Raw genomic sequence first — 14,011 nt, forward strand, 5'->3', positions numbered from 1 at the left:
AGAGATACAAAATTAGATTAGTATTTGAGGAAATTGTAATGCAATTCCAAATAGGATTTTTTGTAGTATAATTGTGATTTTATTTTTCAGCTTCTCCTAGACTTGAATATGATCCTTTTTGGAAATTGATAGGACATACATTTTATTTATTTTTTTTGAAAGATTTTATTTATTTATTTGAGAGGGAGAGAGAGCAAGTGAGAGAACACGAGCAGGGGGAGGGGCAGACGGAGCCGGAGAAGCAGACTCCCGTCTGAGCAGGGAGCCCGACTCGGGGCTCAATCCCAGGACCCCAGGATCATGAACTGAGCTGAAGGCAGACACTTAACCGATTGAGCCACCGAGGCGCCCCAGTAGGGCATACATTTTAATACCAGAAGTAAATAAACAGAAATGAGGATCTCTTTGTCATTGGAATTTGTTGTTGAACTCTGAGTTGAATCGAATACTGGGTACCAGGGAGAGGGTGTACTTACCATCTTGTTTTCTTTCAGGTATTTTGCACTCGGACTGCTCTATCATTATAATAATCAAGATGCGGCTGCCGTCCAGGTGAGTTCAGAGGAATTTTAGCCTGACTTAAAAATCACTATCATTTGACTCAGTATTATTTGGGGAAAAAAACTCACAAGTTGATAGAGGCCATTTTGGCCTGACCTACAACCTTTTTTACAGAATGAAAATAATACTGTTTTAGAAAGTGAATTCCTTGAGAAATGTCAGCCAAGGGTTTTCTTTTCGTTGTCTTTACATCTCTTTCAAGGACAGTATCAAGATTGAGTTTTTGAAAGTTTAAAAAAACTAATTGATTTCTTACCGGGCCATAAGGCATATGATGTCCCGGCCTTACTGGGAAATTAAGCCTGGGGATAACAGTTTGCTTGTAACTCCCACTGTTGGTGACAGTAACCGTTGCTGGCGAGCAAGCAGGGTACATCATTCTCCCCATGTCACCTGCGACAGAACGAAAGCTGATCGAGGCCGGTCCTTGCCCAGGGTCCCAGCCCTGCTCAACGCTAAGTCGGGGATTTGAACCACTGCTCCAGATGGCCCTGGCAAAGATACTGCGCCAGAGATAAAATGCCCCTCGTCTCTGTCTCCTGTCTCGTCTCGCCTCTCGCATCTTGTGAGGAGACATTCTCCCCTCGGTCACTGGTTATCACTGGTATCCATGTTACAGTTTCCTCAGGGGCCCTTCCGTTTTGTTCTGTGAGTGGGCGAGAGGGTTAGCGTGGGCACCGAGCGAAAGTCAGCCTTGTGACTTTGGCAAAGCCACACGTGCAGTCACTGTTGTGGTAACATGATTGCAGATGACCTTAAAAAAATGGGTTTCCATCAGCACACCCAGGGGCTTAGAGTAGATTTGGATGTCAAGGGCCACATTTTTATACTGTAAAACGTACAACTCTAGGAAGTACGGCTTGATGTAAGTGCAATTGTAGCATCGGCAGAACTATAGAGAGGAGGGATTTGCAAAATTGAAGTGGTGTGAAAGAAATCTTTATATATGGCAAAATTCTGTAAAAAAAAAAAAACACCAAAAATGATGTATTTCTGTGTGTGATTAGCTTATTTGGGTTGAGGAATTCGATGTTAAACTGGTACCATAAGAAAGGTTCCCATGCTGATAGCAGAATCACAGAGTTGACACTGCCAGCCCTGTTTCTCGGGCTTCTCGAGGGTGGCATGGTCCCAAAGTGCGGTGCGGTGGGCCCGTGGGCCAGGGACGGGGGATGCGGTGCAGGCTGTGGGGCAGCCTCCATCTCCCCATGTGGTTTCTGAAAGGTTTCTGAAAGGAAGCTTTGGTTGCGCAGCAGGGAAGTTTCTGGATGAAATAGCAAGGGACTGTTATTATTAGCTGCTCTCATGAGCCCCCATGCGCCAGACAGAACACTAGGGGACAGAATGAGAAGTATTTTTGAAGGCCGCAGTGTCTAACTATCATAGTCCACGAGGGACTTCAAAGTTAAGGATTCCCGTGGTGGAGAAGGTGGAGACAGCCCTGCGGACGGAGGCAGGTGCGTTTCTTCTGTGTCGAGACGCTGTCAGTGGCCGTTTATTTCACAAAGAAACATTTTTAATACATCTACCTCTTTCCGTATATTGTGTTTCCTATTTGTATTACTGCGCTGTCACGAGAAAGGAAAGAAAGCGAATCCGCGGCTTTATCTCCTTTTTTTCCTGGACCACATCTGCTACATGTCTTTATTTCTCTGAAAACCTTAAAACTGACTTGAGCATTCAAAATTTGTCCTACCACTTTCAAGTATCAAAAGGCCAAATAAGTAAATGTATGCTCTTCCTTAGCTAATTCTAGAAGGTATGTGACCTTCCATTTCTTTTTCTTCTTTCCTCCTCTCCAGCTCTGGGTGAACATCGTGAATGGGGACATTCATGACTCCACTCGCTCGGACCTATATGAATATGTCGTCGACTTCCTTACCTACAGCTTAGACCAGGAACTCGTGTGGAAGTATGCCGATTGGGTCCTGCAGAAAAGTGAAGAGGTTTGTGCGTCATAAATGCCCTTTTTGTGGAGGTGGTGGCATGTAGCTAAAACGGAAAGCTTGATTTCCGGTGAGAAACAAGCCAGCAGCCTGCAGCCTCCACCCCCCCGTAGTTTGCTCCCTTCTAATACCTCTCCTTGAGCCACCGGAGTGCCAGCTCTTAGGAAAGTACAGCATCTCAGTCCTTCTGAGATGTACTGTTCTGCATGTCTGCCTGGAGCAGGCCACGTCTATAGAAAGGCAGAAAGCATAGCCAGGTCACATTCTTAGAGTCTTCTGTGTGCGTGTCCCTGTGAATCCCCACGCCCGGCCAAGGGTGGCACTTCTGTTTTTGGTGACTGTCGCCTTGCAGGGCATGGGACCCCACCCCATGTGGTGGCCCACCCTTGTCCTATCTCTGCTCCTGGCATGGAAGTTGTGGGTCTGGAGGAAGGAGGGAGCCCTGTGCGGGACTTGCCGTCCTGGAGGTTGAGAAGGGACAGCAGGGAGGAAGCGCCCTGAGGAAGCGCTCGGTGGCTGCTGGCTGTGGGGGGCGGGGTGTGTGTGTGTGCAGCAAACTCAGGACTCCTCAGTGAAGCCCCAAGATGATGGGAAAAAGATAATAACAGCATTTCAGTTCTCACCGTTGAAAACATACACCTTTCCTTGGCTCCCCTTGGAGACACAGACAGCTTTGTGACGCAGGACCTTCATCATAAACGTCGAGTTTTCCATGTGTCGCATCTGCCGTTCTACAATGTCTGCTGGCTTATGTTCGTGGTGCTGTCTGACCCGGAAGGTCCGAGCCCATGTGCTTCATGGACTTTTTACTCCATCTTTACTTTGCTCTGTGCACACGCACATATGACATACAGACCCAAAGCTGTCGAAAGCTCTGGGCTCTTCCCAGTGCTGATAGATGGTATCAGCGGACCATTCCCAGAATTCTATGTGTCTAAGGTTGTGCTGGGCACTCAACATACATCATCTCTTTTAAATGCCACGACAGCGTCACGAGGTAGAGATTACAGGTGAGGACGCCGAAGCTCGGCTTTGGAAACTTCCCCAGGGTCGTATAGTTGGTACAGCACAGATCCAGGCTTATAGAACTCAGAATTCACATTCAGGAGAGCTGTGCGGTATGGGTGTGTGTGTGTGTGTGTGTGTGTGTGTGTGTGTGTGTGTGTGTGATAGAGTGAGCACACATCAGTGCCTGGGGAGGAACAGCATGCACTTACTTTCCTACTTGACCCATCAGCGTTTCCTTGGAAGATGGAATTGCCACCACTCTCCAGGCACAGGAAGGCAGTGTGGACACCTGCTCCGGGACTGGCCTGGGATCTACATGGATGAGCCACATAGTGGATGTCAGTGGGCTGAGCACTGAGTTCACAGGATGCTCAGGACTGTACATATTCTGTCACTTATGGTTCAGCAAGGACCATCCTTGTTCTCAGATGACCTTCATAGTACAAAGGGTATAGCTTCTTGGGTTGTCCACACCTGCTACCAATAAATGTTTCTTTCTTTCATTTCTGACCCTTCGAGAAGAAATTCCGGCTAGGGGTATGAAGAGGTTTCAGAGTTTAGGTCTCCCTTCCTGTCTTTGTGTCATGCTCTGGCCTTTGTCAGTGTCCCACCGTGCATTGTTTTCCTGTATCCCCATGTTTTTGTTTTTGTGAGGTTTATTTTAGAGGTGGGGGAGGGGCAGAGGGAGAGAATCTCTAGCAGGCTCCCTGCTGAGCATGGAGCCCCAACGCAGGGCTCAATCTCACAGCCCTGAGATCATGACCTGAGCGGAAATCAAGAGTTGGACGCCTAACCGACTGAGCCACCCAGGCGCCCCTCTATATCCCCATGTTTTGTTTTGTTTTGTTTTGTTTTTTTAAAGATTTTATTTATTTATTTATTTATTTGACACAGAGAGAGACAGCCAGCAAGAGGGGGAACATAGGCAGAGAGAGTGGGAGAGGAAGAAGCAGGCTCCCAGCGGAGGAACCTGATGTGGGGCTCGATCCCAGAATGCCAGGATCACGCCCTGAGCTGAAGGCAGATGCTTAACGACTGAGCCACCCAGGCACCCCATATATCCCCATGTTTTTGACAATTTTACCCAAACATAAATGGGCAGTGCTCGGAATAAAGATAAGGTGGTGTCTTTGGAAAAACTGCTAGCTAAATTGCTATTCTTCTTTCAGGTTGGAGTTCAGGTTTTCACCAAGAGACCTTTGGACAAGCAGCAGAACAGTTTCAATCCGGACAGTGTGATCACTTGCCTTAAGAAATACTCTAAAGCCCTTGTCAAGTACCTGGAGCATCTCGTCATAGACAGGAGGCTGCAGGTGAGCGCGTGGGACCTTAGCCTACCGTGAGGGCTGCCACGTCACAGTCGTGACTTCAGAGATAGAATTGGGCCAGAAAGCTTGTTGGCAGATGGTGCTGACATAATACTTTAAATGGAGATGTTTTAATGTAGTATTTTAAATGCCCTGCTCCCCAGAGACTTAGCCCGAACTTGTGGATGGTGTAGTGCACTGGAGGCTTCTGAAGGAGATCGCAGGGACACGCAGCCTTTCCTTTACCCTCCTCTGTTAATTACCCTGAAGGGAAACGAGAGAAGCTGCACCTTTTTGGAAAATACCTACACCCTGGGGCCCTCACTTCTCAAACGAGAAGCGACCCTTTTATATTTTTTCTCGTGGATTTGAAGCCTACCTTCTCTGTAACATGGTTTCTGAGATGTTTTCGATCCAGTGAGCGTGTTCTGTTACTGCCCCCGGGACCCGGCCCCGGCTCGCCTCGCTGGCGGCGCAGCCCTGCTCTCGGGAGCACCCGCTGGCTGGGGGAGCTCCAGCCTCCCGCCTGCAAACGCCGTCTGTGTGCTTGGATCCCCGTGTCCTGCAGAAGGAGGAGTACCACACGCAGCTGGCCCTCCTCTACCTGGACGAGGTGCTGCGGCAGAGGTCCGGCGCCGACAGCGGGGCTGCAGAAGCCACGGAGGCACAGCTGAAGCTTCGGCACCTGCTCCAGGAGTCCGATTTGTACCGAGTCCACTTGCTGATAGGTGAGGGGCAGTTCACTGTCTGTCCTTGATCCGCTTCCACCTGCAGGGAGGGGGAGGGGCCGGTGAAGGCTCTGGCATAGCTCCTTGTCTGGAGTCCCGGGGTGGGGGGACGGATTCCTGGAGCCTCTTTTGGCACAAAGTCAGCCTGCCTGAAGGGTGGGACGAAGCTTCTCGGGCCTCTACCCTCTAGAAATGGACATGGGCCCTTTAGCCGAGGACACGAAGCCGCCCAGGCGGTTTGGAAGTCTGGGTATCTGTTGAGCACACCTTCATGTAAACTGCCTTATTTGGCTTCGGTGTGCTCGAATCCCAGTTCCTTCTGATGCCACCAGTGTTTGGGCGAGCCTGTGCCAGCTGGCACTGTGCCCAGCAGCCCACTCAGACTGCTTGAAGCTCTGAGCCCTGAGCCCCGAGCCCCGAGCCACAGGAAGGCGGGCAGGTATCTTGGACGGGAGCCTGGTTTTCATTTCCTTGGGGTGCAGAGTCCATGGTTTTTGTGTTGTGTAAAGCGCCACAAAGCAGCACAGTGCTTACACCTGGTAGAATTAGCTAGCTTCTTGATGTATTTGACATCATAGAATTTTCAGATTTGTTCTTGCTGGGATTATTAATGTCTTTCTCTGTAACAGCATTGACACTGTTTTTTGACCATTAACTACAGTCAGTTCTCATTATTCGCCATCATTATGTTCTATAAAGTCTCCCCACGGACACTGAATACCGAATCCTGACCCATTGCTCCCAGGGAAATACGGGGTCGGGTTCCTGCAAACCTCCGATCATAGCATTTTCATCAACCGATCAGTACATAACCTTGTTCTATGAGTGCTTCTATTTAAAGACACCTTACTTAATAGGCATTGTTGATCTGTTAGCACTGAACTCAGAGCCAGCAGAACTCTAGCGCAGGCTGAACGAAGCTCAGCTGACACACGTTTTCTCCGTAAGGCACATCACGGCCGCCTATGCTTGGAAACACTAGGCCGCACCTCTGCACTGTGCTTGGGGCCCTTTTAAGTGGCAATGTCACCAACAAAATGCACAAAAATGCAAAAATTGTGGCCCTAAGTAAACCACAGAGAGGACTGTTTGCAGAATGAGGGCTGCCACGAGAAGGCAGCACATCGATCACCTTCCAGGACCTCGGCTAGGAACCAACCTGCATGGCAGGTGGCTTAAATTTTGTGCCACCCTGCACATGTCCGCAAATAATCATAAAAGCTCCATAACTTCTGATTTTGGGGTTACACAGGAATTTGGGCAAGCAGGCAAATTCCTGAATATAGAATGTGTGAATAATGAGGACTGGCTGTCTATGCCAGGCCCAGGTCAGTATGCTTAGCGTGCATTACGACACTTTCCACATGACCCTGTGAAATAAGTCCTATTTTTAAGAATCATTTTTATTATTATATTCTGGCCCATGTTTGCACCAAGGCTAACGTCCAGCCATGACGCTCACCGGCTCCCTGGTCACTCACAGTTGCCATCTCTGCTTATTGGTTGGGGCCCAGGCTCTACTGGCTGTTAAATATTTTCAGTATCACCCCCGACTTAGCCATACTTTACGCTTTTCAAATCCCTTTATGTGGCTGTTACGCTAGTCATGGTTTGTCGACTGGGTTCTCGCTCGGCTAATGTCGTTGAGCACGTGTCTAGTATCAGACACTGCAGCGAGGATATAGAGGTAGATGTGATTCGGTTCTTGTCCTCAGCTTAACAAGACTTTGGGACAGGGGCTGACCAGAGCTCCATGCAGGGTGGAGGGGACGGAGCAGGGAGACGGTGTCTGAGCAGTCACCCGGGGTAAGTCCGGGCTCGCAGGTCAGACTAGACCGGGGAGCTTGCAGGAAATGGGGTGTCTGCCAAGGCACTGTGGAAGACCACTGGAAACTCAGGGACTAGTTCTCTCCCCTCGTTAGGTGACTTGGGGGAGGTCAGCCGGGCACATTGCGATAGCAGTTCTCGTGCAGCCTGAGAATCTCATGGAAATGGGATGGTCAGTGTGAAGAGTGTAGGTCACTACAATGACCTTCTCTTAACTATCTTTGCCCCTCGCCCGTGCCTTGAGCCTGGTAGCGACTTAGTGGTTACTTGGTGGCCGTTCCTCATGAGGATGATAGGCGTGCACGCCACAGCCTCTGTGTTTGGTGCCCTGGCTGCCGCACGTGGCAGAACCAGCTCTTGGCTGCAGGCATCTGCTGCGTGCTTCAGGCCTGAGTGTGGTCCGGCTCCAAAGGAATGCCTGTAATCTGAGGATTAATGTTGGCCCCTGAGATCGGACTTGTCTTCTGCATAGCTTTCACGGTAGGAAAAGATCTTAGGTTATCTTCCTGTGTTACAGAGGGAGCGGGAAGCAAAGGGCCTCTACCAGTGAGACACAGCCCACTAAGGGCACTAAGGGCAGGGCCTCGGTCAGAACTTTCTGTGGTGGTGTCATTTTCCTTACAGCCTGAAAGCTTAAACTGCAGGAGAAACAAAAGAAGAGCTTTAGAGTAATGCCAACGGGGATTTTTAACGATATGAACCCACACTCCTTCACATGAAATATAGCTTAAATTGGAATAAAGGGGTTCACTGCCCCTTTTTGCCAGGGAGGGTTAGTGTCTGAATTTAAATCAGTGAAGTGCCTTTCTGCTGTAGTTGAAAGATCCCGTACTGGGAAAACAGGAACAATGCCGGATTAATTGGAAGCCTGCAGCCCAGCTACTCATGTTTCACCAGGGCCTGCTGAGATGACGGGTCATTTGTTTTATTCAGTCGCTAAGCATTATTAAAAATGTGTATTCTGCAATTAGGCCCTGTAAGTAGGGACAGGCTTCCCTTTTGGGAACACCCAGCTCTGCAGCACGGAGGTACAGGCAAGCCTTGCGTGAACCATCTAGGTAGCTGGGTGTGCCTGCCCTTTAAGTGGAGAGCACAGGGCGGGCTGGGGCGAGCTGGGGCTGGCTCTAACCGCTGGCTGCTGCCGCACAGATAGAATCCGGGGTGCGGGGCTCCCCATGGAGAGCGCCATCCTGCACGGGAAGCTGGAGGAGCACGAGGAGGCCCTGCGCATCCTGGTGCACGAGCTGCGGGACTTCCCGGCGGCCGAGGACTACTGCCTGTGGCGCTCCGAGGGCAGGGACCCACCGTACCGGCAGCGGCTCTTCCACACACTGCTGGCCATGTACCTCCAGCCCGGCCCCGCCGCGCCCGAGCTGACCGTGGCCGCCACAGACCTCCTGAACCACCACGCGGCCGACTTCGACGCCGCCCGGGTCCTGCCGCTGCTGCCGGGCAGCTGGTCGGTGCAGCTCCTGCACCCGTTCCTGACCGGGGCCGTCAGGAGCAGCGTGCATGCCCGCAGGACCACTCAGGTGGCTCTGGGCCTGGCCAAGTCCGAAAACCTGATCTACAAGTACGACAAGGTGAGCCGGCCCTCCGGCCAAGCCGGCATCTTGACCCCTGGGGGGCCGTTTTATTTCAGGTAGTTACCTCGGGAAAATTATTCTCTGTCAGTGTTTTTCCTCTGCACCTTCAACACTTCAAATATCTGATTCCGCTCACGTAGAAACCGAGGTACGAGGCAGCAGAGGCAGGAGCTGGGCCGGCAGGTGCCGTTCTTCTCCCCTGTTAGACAGCGATGCTCGGGAGAGGCCAGTGCGGCCCGAGCACGTATCCCATTCCGGGCAGCGACCTACGCGGGGCAGCACGGGGTCAGTTCACCATCTCAGCTGTCTCATGCACTGTCTATGGCCATGCTCTCCATGTCATAGAAGGGGACACTGAGGCCCGGGGAAGTCACACAGCACATGAAGAGTCCAGACGTGGATTCCAGGCCAGCTCAGAAGCCCACATTCTTGGTCCCCGGCTAGTGAGCTGGGGCTGTGAGAACCAGTGCCACAGCCGGCGTGGCTCTCTTCCTGGGGTGCAGACGGCCGCCTTTCACGGTGTCCTCACGTGGCAGAGGGAGGGCAAGCGCTGGTCTCTCCTCCTTTTTTTACATTAGTCCCAGGTGTACAACACCATGGTTTGGTATTTGTGTGTGTGGTGCTGTGATTGTCACCGCGTGTCTGGTTGACCTCTGTCACCGCACGTAGTCACAGGCTTTTTTCTTGTGACGAGAGCTTTCGAGACCTTCTCCCTTAGCAACTTTAAAATATACAATACGGTAGTATTAACTGTAGACAGCGTGCTCCACGTCACATCCCAGGACTGACTTATTTTATAACTGGAAGTTGGTACCTTTCGAACCCCTTCACCTGCACTCCCAGCCTCTGGAAACCCCCAGTCTGTTCTGTTTCTATGAGTTGAGCTTTTTTTAGATTCTACATATTAGTGAGATCACACAGTATTTGTCTTTCTCTGACTTATTTTACTTTGCATGACACCTTCTAGGTGCATTCATGTTGTCACCATGGCAAGATTTCCCTCCTTTTTATGGCTGAAAAGTATTCCATTGTAGAAATATACTGCATTTTCTTTATCCATCGAGGGACACCTAAGCTGTTTTCATGTCTTGGCTGTTGTGAATAATGCTGCAATGAACATGGGGGTTAGTGTTTCTGGTTAGCGTTTTAGTTTCCTTCAGATAAATACCCAGGAGTGGGACTGCCTGATCACGTGGTAATTCTGTCGGTGCTTTTTTGAGGAAGCTCCATCCTGTTCTACACCGTGGCGGCACCAGTTTGCATTCCCACCAGCAGTGCATGAGGTTCCTTTTCTCCACATCCTGGCCCCTTTTCTTCCTCTCCTTGTAATGGCCCCAATCCCATCCTGGGGGCCCCACCCTCTTGGCCTCAGTCCCCTCCCAAAGGCCCCAAGTACCATCCCATTGAAAATCAGAGCTTCTGCATAGGAATTTGGGAGGTAGTGGGGGATATGAACATTCAGTCCGCTTCAGTCCCCAGTGTATATCCCCTCCTGGAGACTTCTCTCTTGTGAGGCCCACACTCCATGCAGCCAGCCCAGGGATCTTTCCAGAGCAGGAACCTGATGTGGTCCTGCCACGTGGAAGGCTTCATGACTCCCCAGGGGAGGAATGAAGGCCTGGAAGGTCCCGTCTCCCCTCCATTGACCCAGCCCTCCTCCATCTCTCCCTGCTTCCCAGGACATGTGGAACCTCCCTGATGTGACATGTTGTTTCATACTTACTGCCTTTGTACCTGCGGTTCCTTCTGAGATATTCTTAACCTTTCCCTTTGGGCCTGGTAGCTGCCGACTCAAAACCCAGCCTTAGTATTTTTTCCTTTGTGAAAACTTCATACCCCTTCAAGCAAGTAAATCCCGTCCTTTGCCCACCCACACATCCCGTGCACACATCCATCATCATCTCTCTTCATTATTAAACTCCGGGTTCTCTGAGGGCAGGGAACTTCACCTGTTTATCTCAGTATCCCTAGAGCCAAGCCCGGCATCTCAAAGGTGTTGAAGGACTGATGAAAACTGGGGAGTACAGGGTGACTTCACTAAATTGTTTGATCCTGCCAGTGGGCCGGCTTGTCTGGGCTGACACCAGTGGACTGTGCAAAAGGCTTCTTATCTTGCAGAACTATAGTCCTGTTTGTCAGACAGGGTCTGAGGGGGGTATAGCTTGGTTTTGTTAGTGACCGTTAAACAAATGAAATTATGTTTCCGAGGACCAGGCAGAACTGTGCCACTAATCAACCATATGGCTTTGACATAGTCCTTCATTTGTGCCTTACATTTCTTGTTTGCAAGTGAGAGGACCCGGGAATTGGATCACCTATACGGCCTTACTTGGCTCTGACGTGATAGGCCTTGGTCAGATGCAGAACTCAGAGAACATTTGAGAGAGGGTCTGGGTACAAATGCCTTGGCCAAGCAAGCCGCAAGTACTTTTTGTGAAATAAGAAAGCAGTTTTGTAGCTTTTTTTTTTTTTTTTACTTCTCCAGTTAGTCGGGATGTTTTTGTTTATTTTCGCCTCCAAGATTGTGTTTCGAGAGGCCGATGTGAAAGCAGGCCTCATGAGTAATAATAATCCATGGGGTGATGCGTGTCCGCTCCGGTGTAACTCTAGATGACAGGGTCCTCAGTGTTTCTTTCTTTCCTCTTTTTTTTTTTTTTTTTTTGCAGATGAAGTTGAAAGGAAGCTCAGTTCAGCTCTCGGACAAAAAGGTCTGCCAGATGTGCCAAAATCCCTTTTGTGAGCCTGTGTTTGTTAGATATCCAAATGGTGGGCTCGTCCACACCCATTGTGCCACCAGCAGACACACGAACCCCAGCTCCCCTGGCCCCGGCGCTCGGACTTGAAGAGGCCCACCCGAGGGCGCGAGGAGGACCCTGAGTTCTTTACCAAGCCTGCTGGGTGCAGAGAGCGGAAAGCCGCTGCACTAGTGTCAGCCAAGACCAAGGAGTGACATCTGGGCTCTGGGGAGACTTCAGTCAATGTGAAACAGGGGCTCTTCACTGCTGACCACTCCACACTGAATGTACGTGGAAAATCCCAGAAACAGAGACACGTCAGGGTTCGCCCGTCCCGGGACATAGTAATCCAAAACAAATGTCTACTTCGTGAGAAAAATGAGCCGTCCCCATGCCGTCCAGACAAGCTGGACCCCCTACCCCCACCCCGGCGCCCCGGTCTTCAGACATGCATTTGCACTGGAAACATTTGCTTCAGAGGGGCACAGAGATGGACCTCTCACTGAGCGGGGTGGGGAGCACGGCCTTGGGGGGTTGGGGGGCTGTTTCCGGGAATACCTCGTGGGCTCTGCCTTTGCCCTTAGAAACGGCTGGCCTGGGGGAGTCTTTTAGTTCCTGCCTGCTTCCCATCTGGCTCTCAACCCCTAAAGGATTCTGCCTTGTTTACCCGAGCGCCCCCTCTCGGGGAAGTCCGTATGCTTCTGGCTGCCCAGCAAGCGAGGACCCGCTGGAAAGTGCTAAAGCCCCAGGTGAGAAGCTGCTGGGCCCAAGTGCAAGAGGACAGGAGACAGGAGGCCTGCGGCAGGTGAGGGCCCAGGTGTCGCCGGTCAGTTCCCGTCCTGTCACACCACCTGCTGATTTGAAACTCCACGACTGACACGTTTGACTAAAAATTGTTATTTGAAGTTCTGTCATCTCTGCAGTTTTTCTCTTCTTTAGAAATTCATCTGTCATATCCATTAGGGACATTTTTTTCCTGTTAAAATGTACCTCCAGCTGACCACTCGGGAAATGAAAAGGGACACATTATGAGCACAAGCCACGCAGAATATCACGAGAGGCCGGTTTTAACCTCACACCCTTAGCAGGGCAGGCAGTGGGTGACAGCTGCCCTTGCCTGTGACCGAGATGTCGTCTTTCCTGCCGGGTACTTCTGCACGCCCCAATGAGGAAGTCCAGTCAGGCTGCCTTACCTCCCAGCACTTTACACGCCTGCTCTGAGGTTTCCTGAACACACGGGAGGGGTCCCTCTTGTTCACCACAGACTGGGGATTCGTTAGGTTTCTGCCAAACTTCGCGGAGAAGCCAAAGCTGTCCTTACTTCACTGCCCTCTTTTGAATTTTTTCATTGGGATTAATGATTCTATTCGGAACTCGCACTAGACACCGTACCCCTGCCGTGACGCTGGGAAAGCAAGCATAGCTTGTACGGGTCGCAGGAGCGGACCCTGGAGCGCATCTCTCTCCGTCAGCCGAGCCTTACAGAGCAGGGGCTGAAGAACTCGTGGTCCGGTCTTGAAACAATGTTCTCCTGCACTAATAATGGTCAGTCGTCTTCTTCCTTCTGTGATTCTAAGTGGCCCAAGAAAGCAAAGGCACCCCCTGCGTTCTTCCCTAGCCGTGTCTCCATCTAAAGAATCAATAATGAAGAAATTCTCCTTGTAACTCAACCGCATACTATGTCAATGGGGACGAAGTCGAAGCCCGGTCGTGAGTCAGACCCCGTGGAGGACTGCTACGGGATGGTTATGCTGCCGCGCACGTTACCGTTACAACTCGCAAGATTGCGTTTCTTCCTCGGAGAGCAAGTCCCTAGCGCGTGCAGTATCGCACTGCTGAAAGCACTGTTTCACTGGGCACAAAATGGGTACGATCTGGAGAGCGCCTTGTGATTGCTCATTCCCAGCTTGGGGACACTAGTCTCCGCTCTCTCTGAACACTGGTCAATGTTTTGAAAACGTTTGTCATCCTTTAGAATGACGGGGATTAAAGTTGAGTCGTCTCCTGTGTTCAGAACCGTACCTTACTCTCCTCTTTCTCTGACTCCCGCGGGCCCTTTTCACAAATCAGATTTTTAAAATAAATACATGGTTCTTTCTAAAGGCCTGCTGTTTTGTGACTGTGGCGTTGAATAGAACAATTAGAACATTGCTCAGTCCTTTCCGTCCCTCATTAGGTTCTGTGTAACCATTCTAGTTAAAACAGCATGAACTGAACCCAGTTGGCATTAATCTTCTGTGGGCAATACTGTTGAATTTTAGGAACTGCCGTTGTCTGTCAGGTATTAACACGTGAGTGTCCTGGACAGTGTGG

At 50.7% G+C, this 14,011-nt stretch overlaps 1 protein-coding gene across 1 annotated transcript in view; it reads left to right on the top strand.

Moving 5' to 3' along the window:
- TGFBRAP1 (transforming growth factor beta receptor associated protein 1) overlaps nucleotides 1-13,799 on the top strand; it is a 41,612-nt gene extending 27,813 nt beyond the window's left edge. The window contains exons 6-11 of the mRNA XM_002913499.4: nucleotides 495-552; nucleotides 2,364-2,507; nucleotides 4,685-4,828; nucleotides 5,391-5,550; nucleotides 8,527-8,960; nucleotides 11,630-13,799. Of these exons, the coding sequence (XP_002913545.1) occupies nucleotides 495-552; nucleotides 2,364-2,507; nucleotides 4,685-4,828; nucleotides 5,391-5,550; nucleotides 8,527-8,960; nucleotides 11,630-11,806 (1,117 nt within the window). The 3' untranslated portion in view covers nucleotides 11,807-13,799. The remainder of the gene's footprint in view (nucleotides 1-494; nucleotides 553-2,363; nucleotides 2,508-4,684; nucleotides 4,829-5,390; nucleotides 5,551-8,526; nucleotides 8,961-11,629) is intronic.
- The last annotated feature ends 212 nt before the right edge of the window (nucleotides 13,800-14,011 follow it).

This window comes from Ailuropoda melanoleuca, chromosome 4 (genome assembly GCF_002007445.2).
Source record: "Ailuropoda melanoleuca isolate Jingjing chromosome 4, ASM200744v2, whole genome shotgun sequence".
Lineage (NCBI taxonomy): Eukaryota > Metazoa > Chordata > Mammalia > Carnivora > Ursidae > Ailuropoda > Ailuropoda melanoleuca.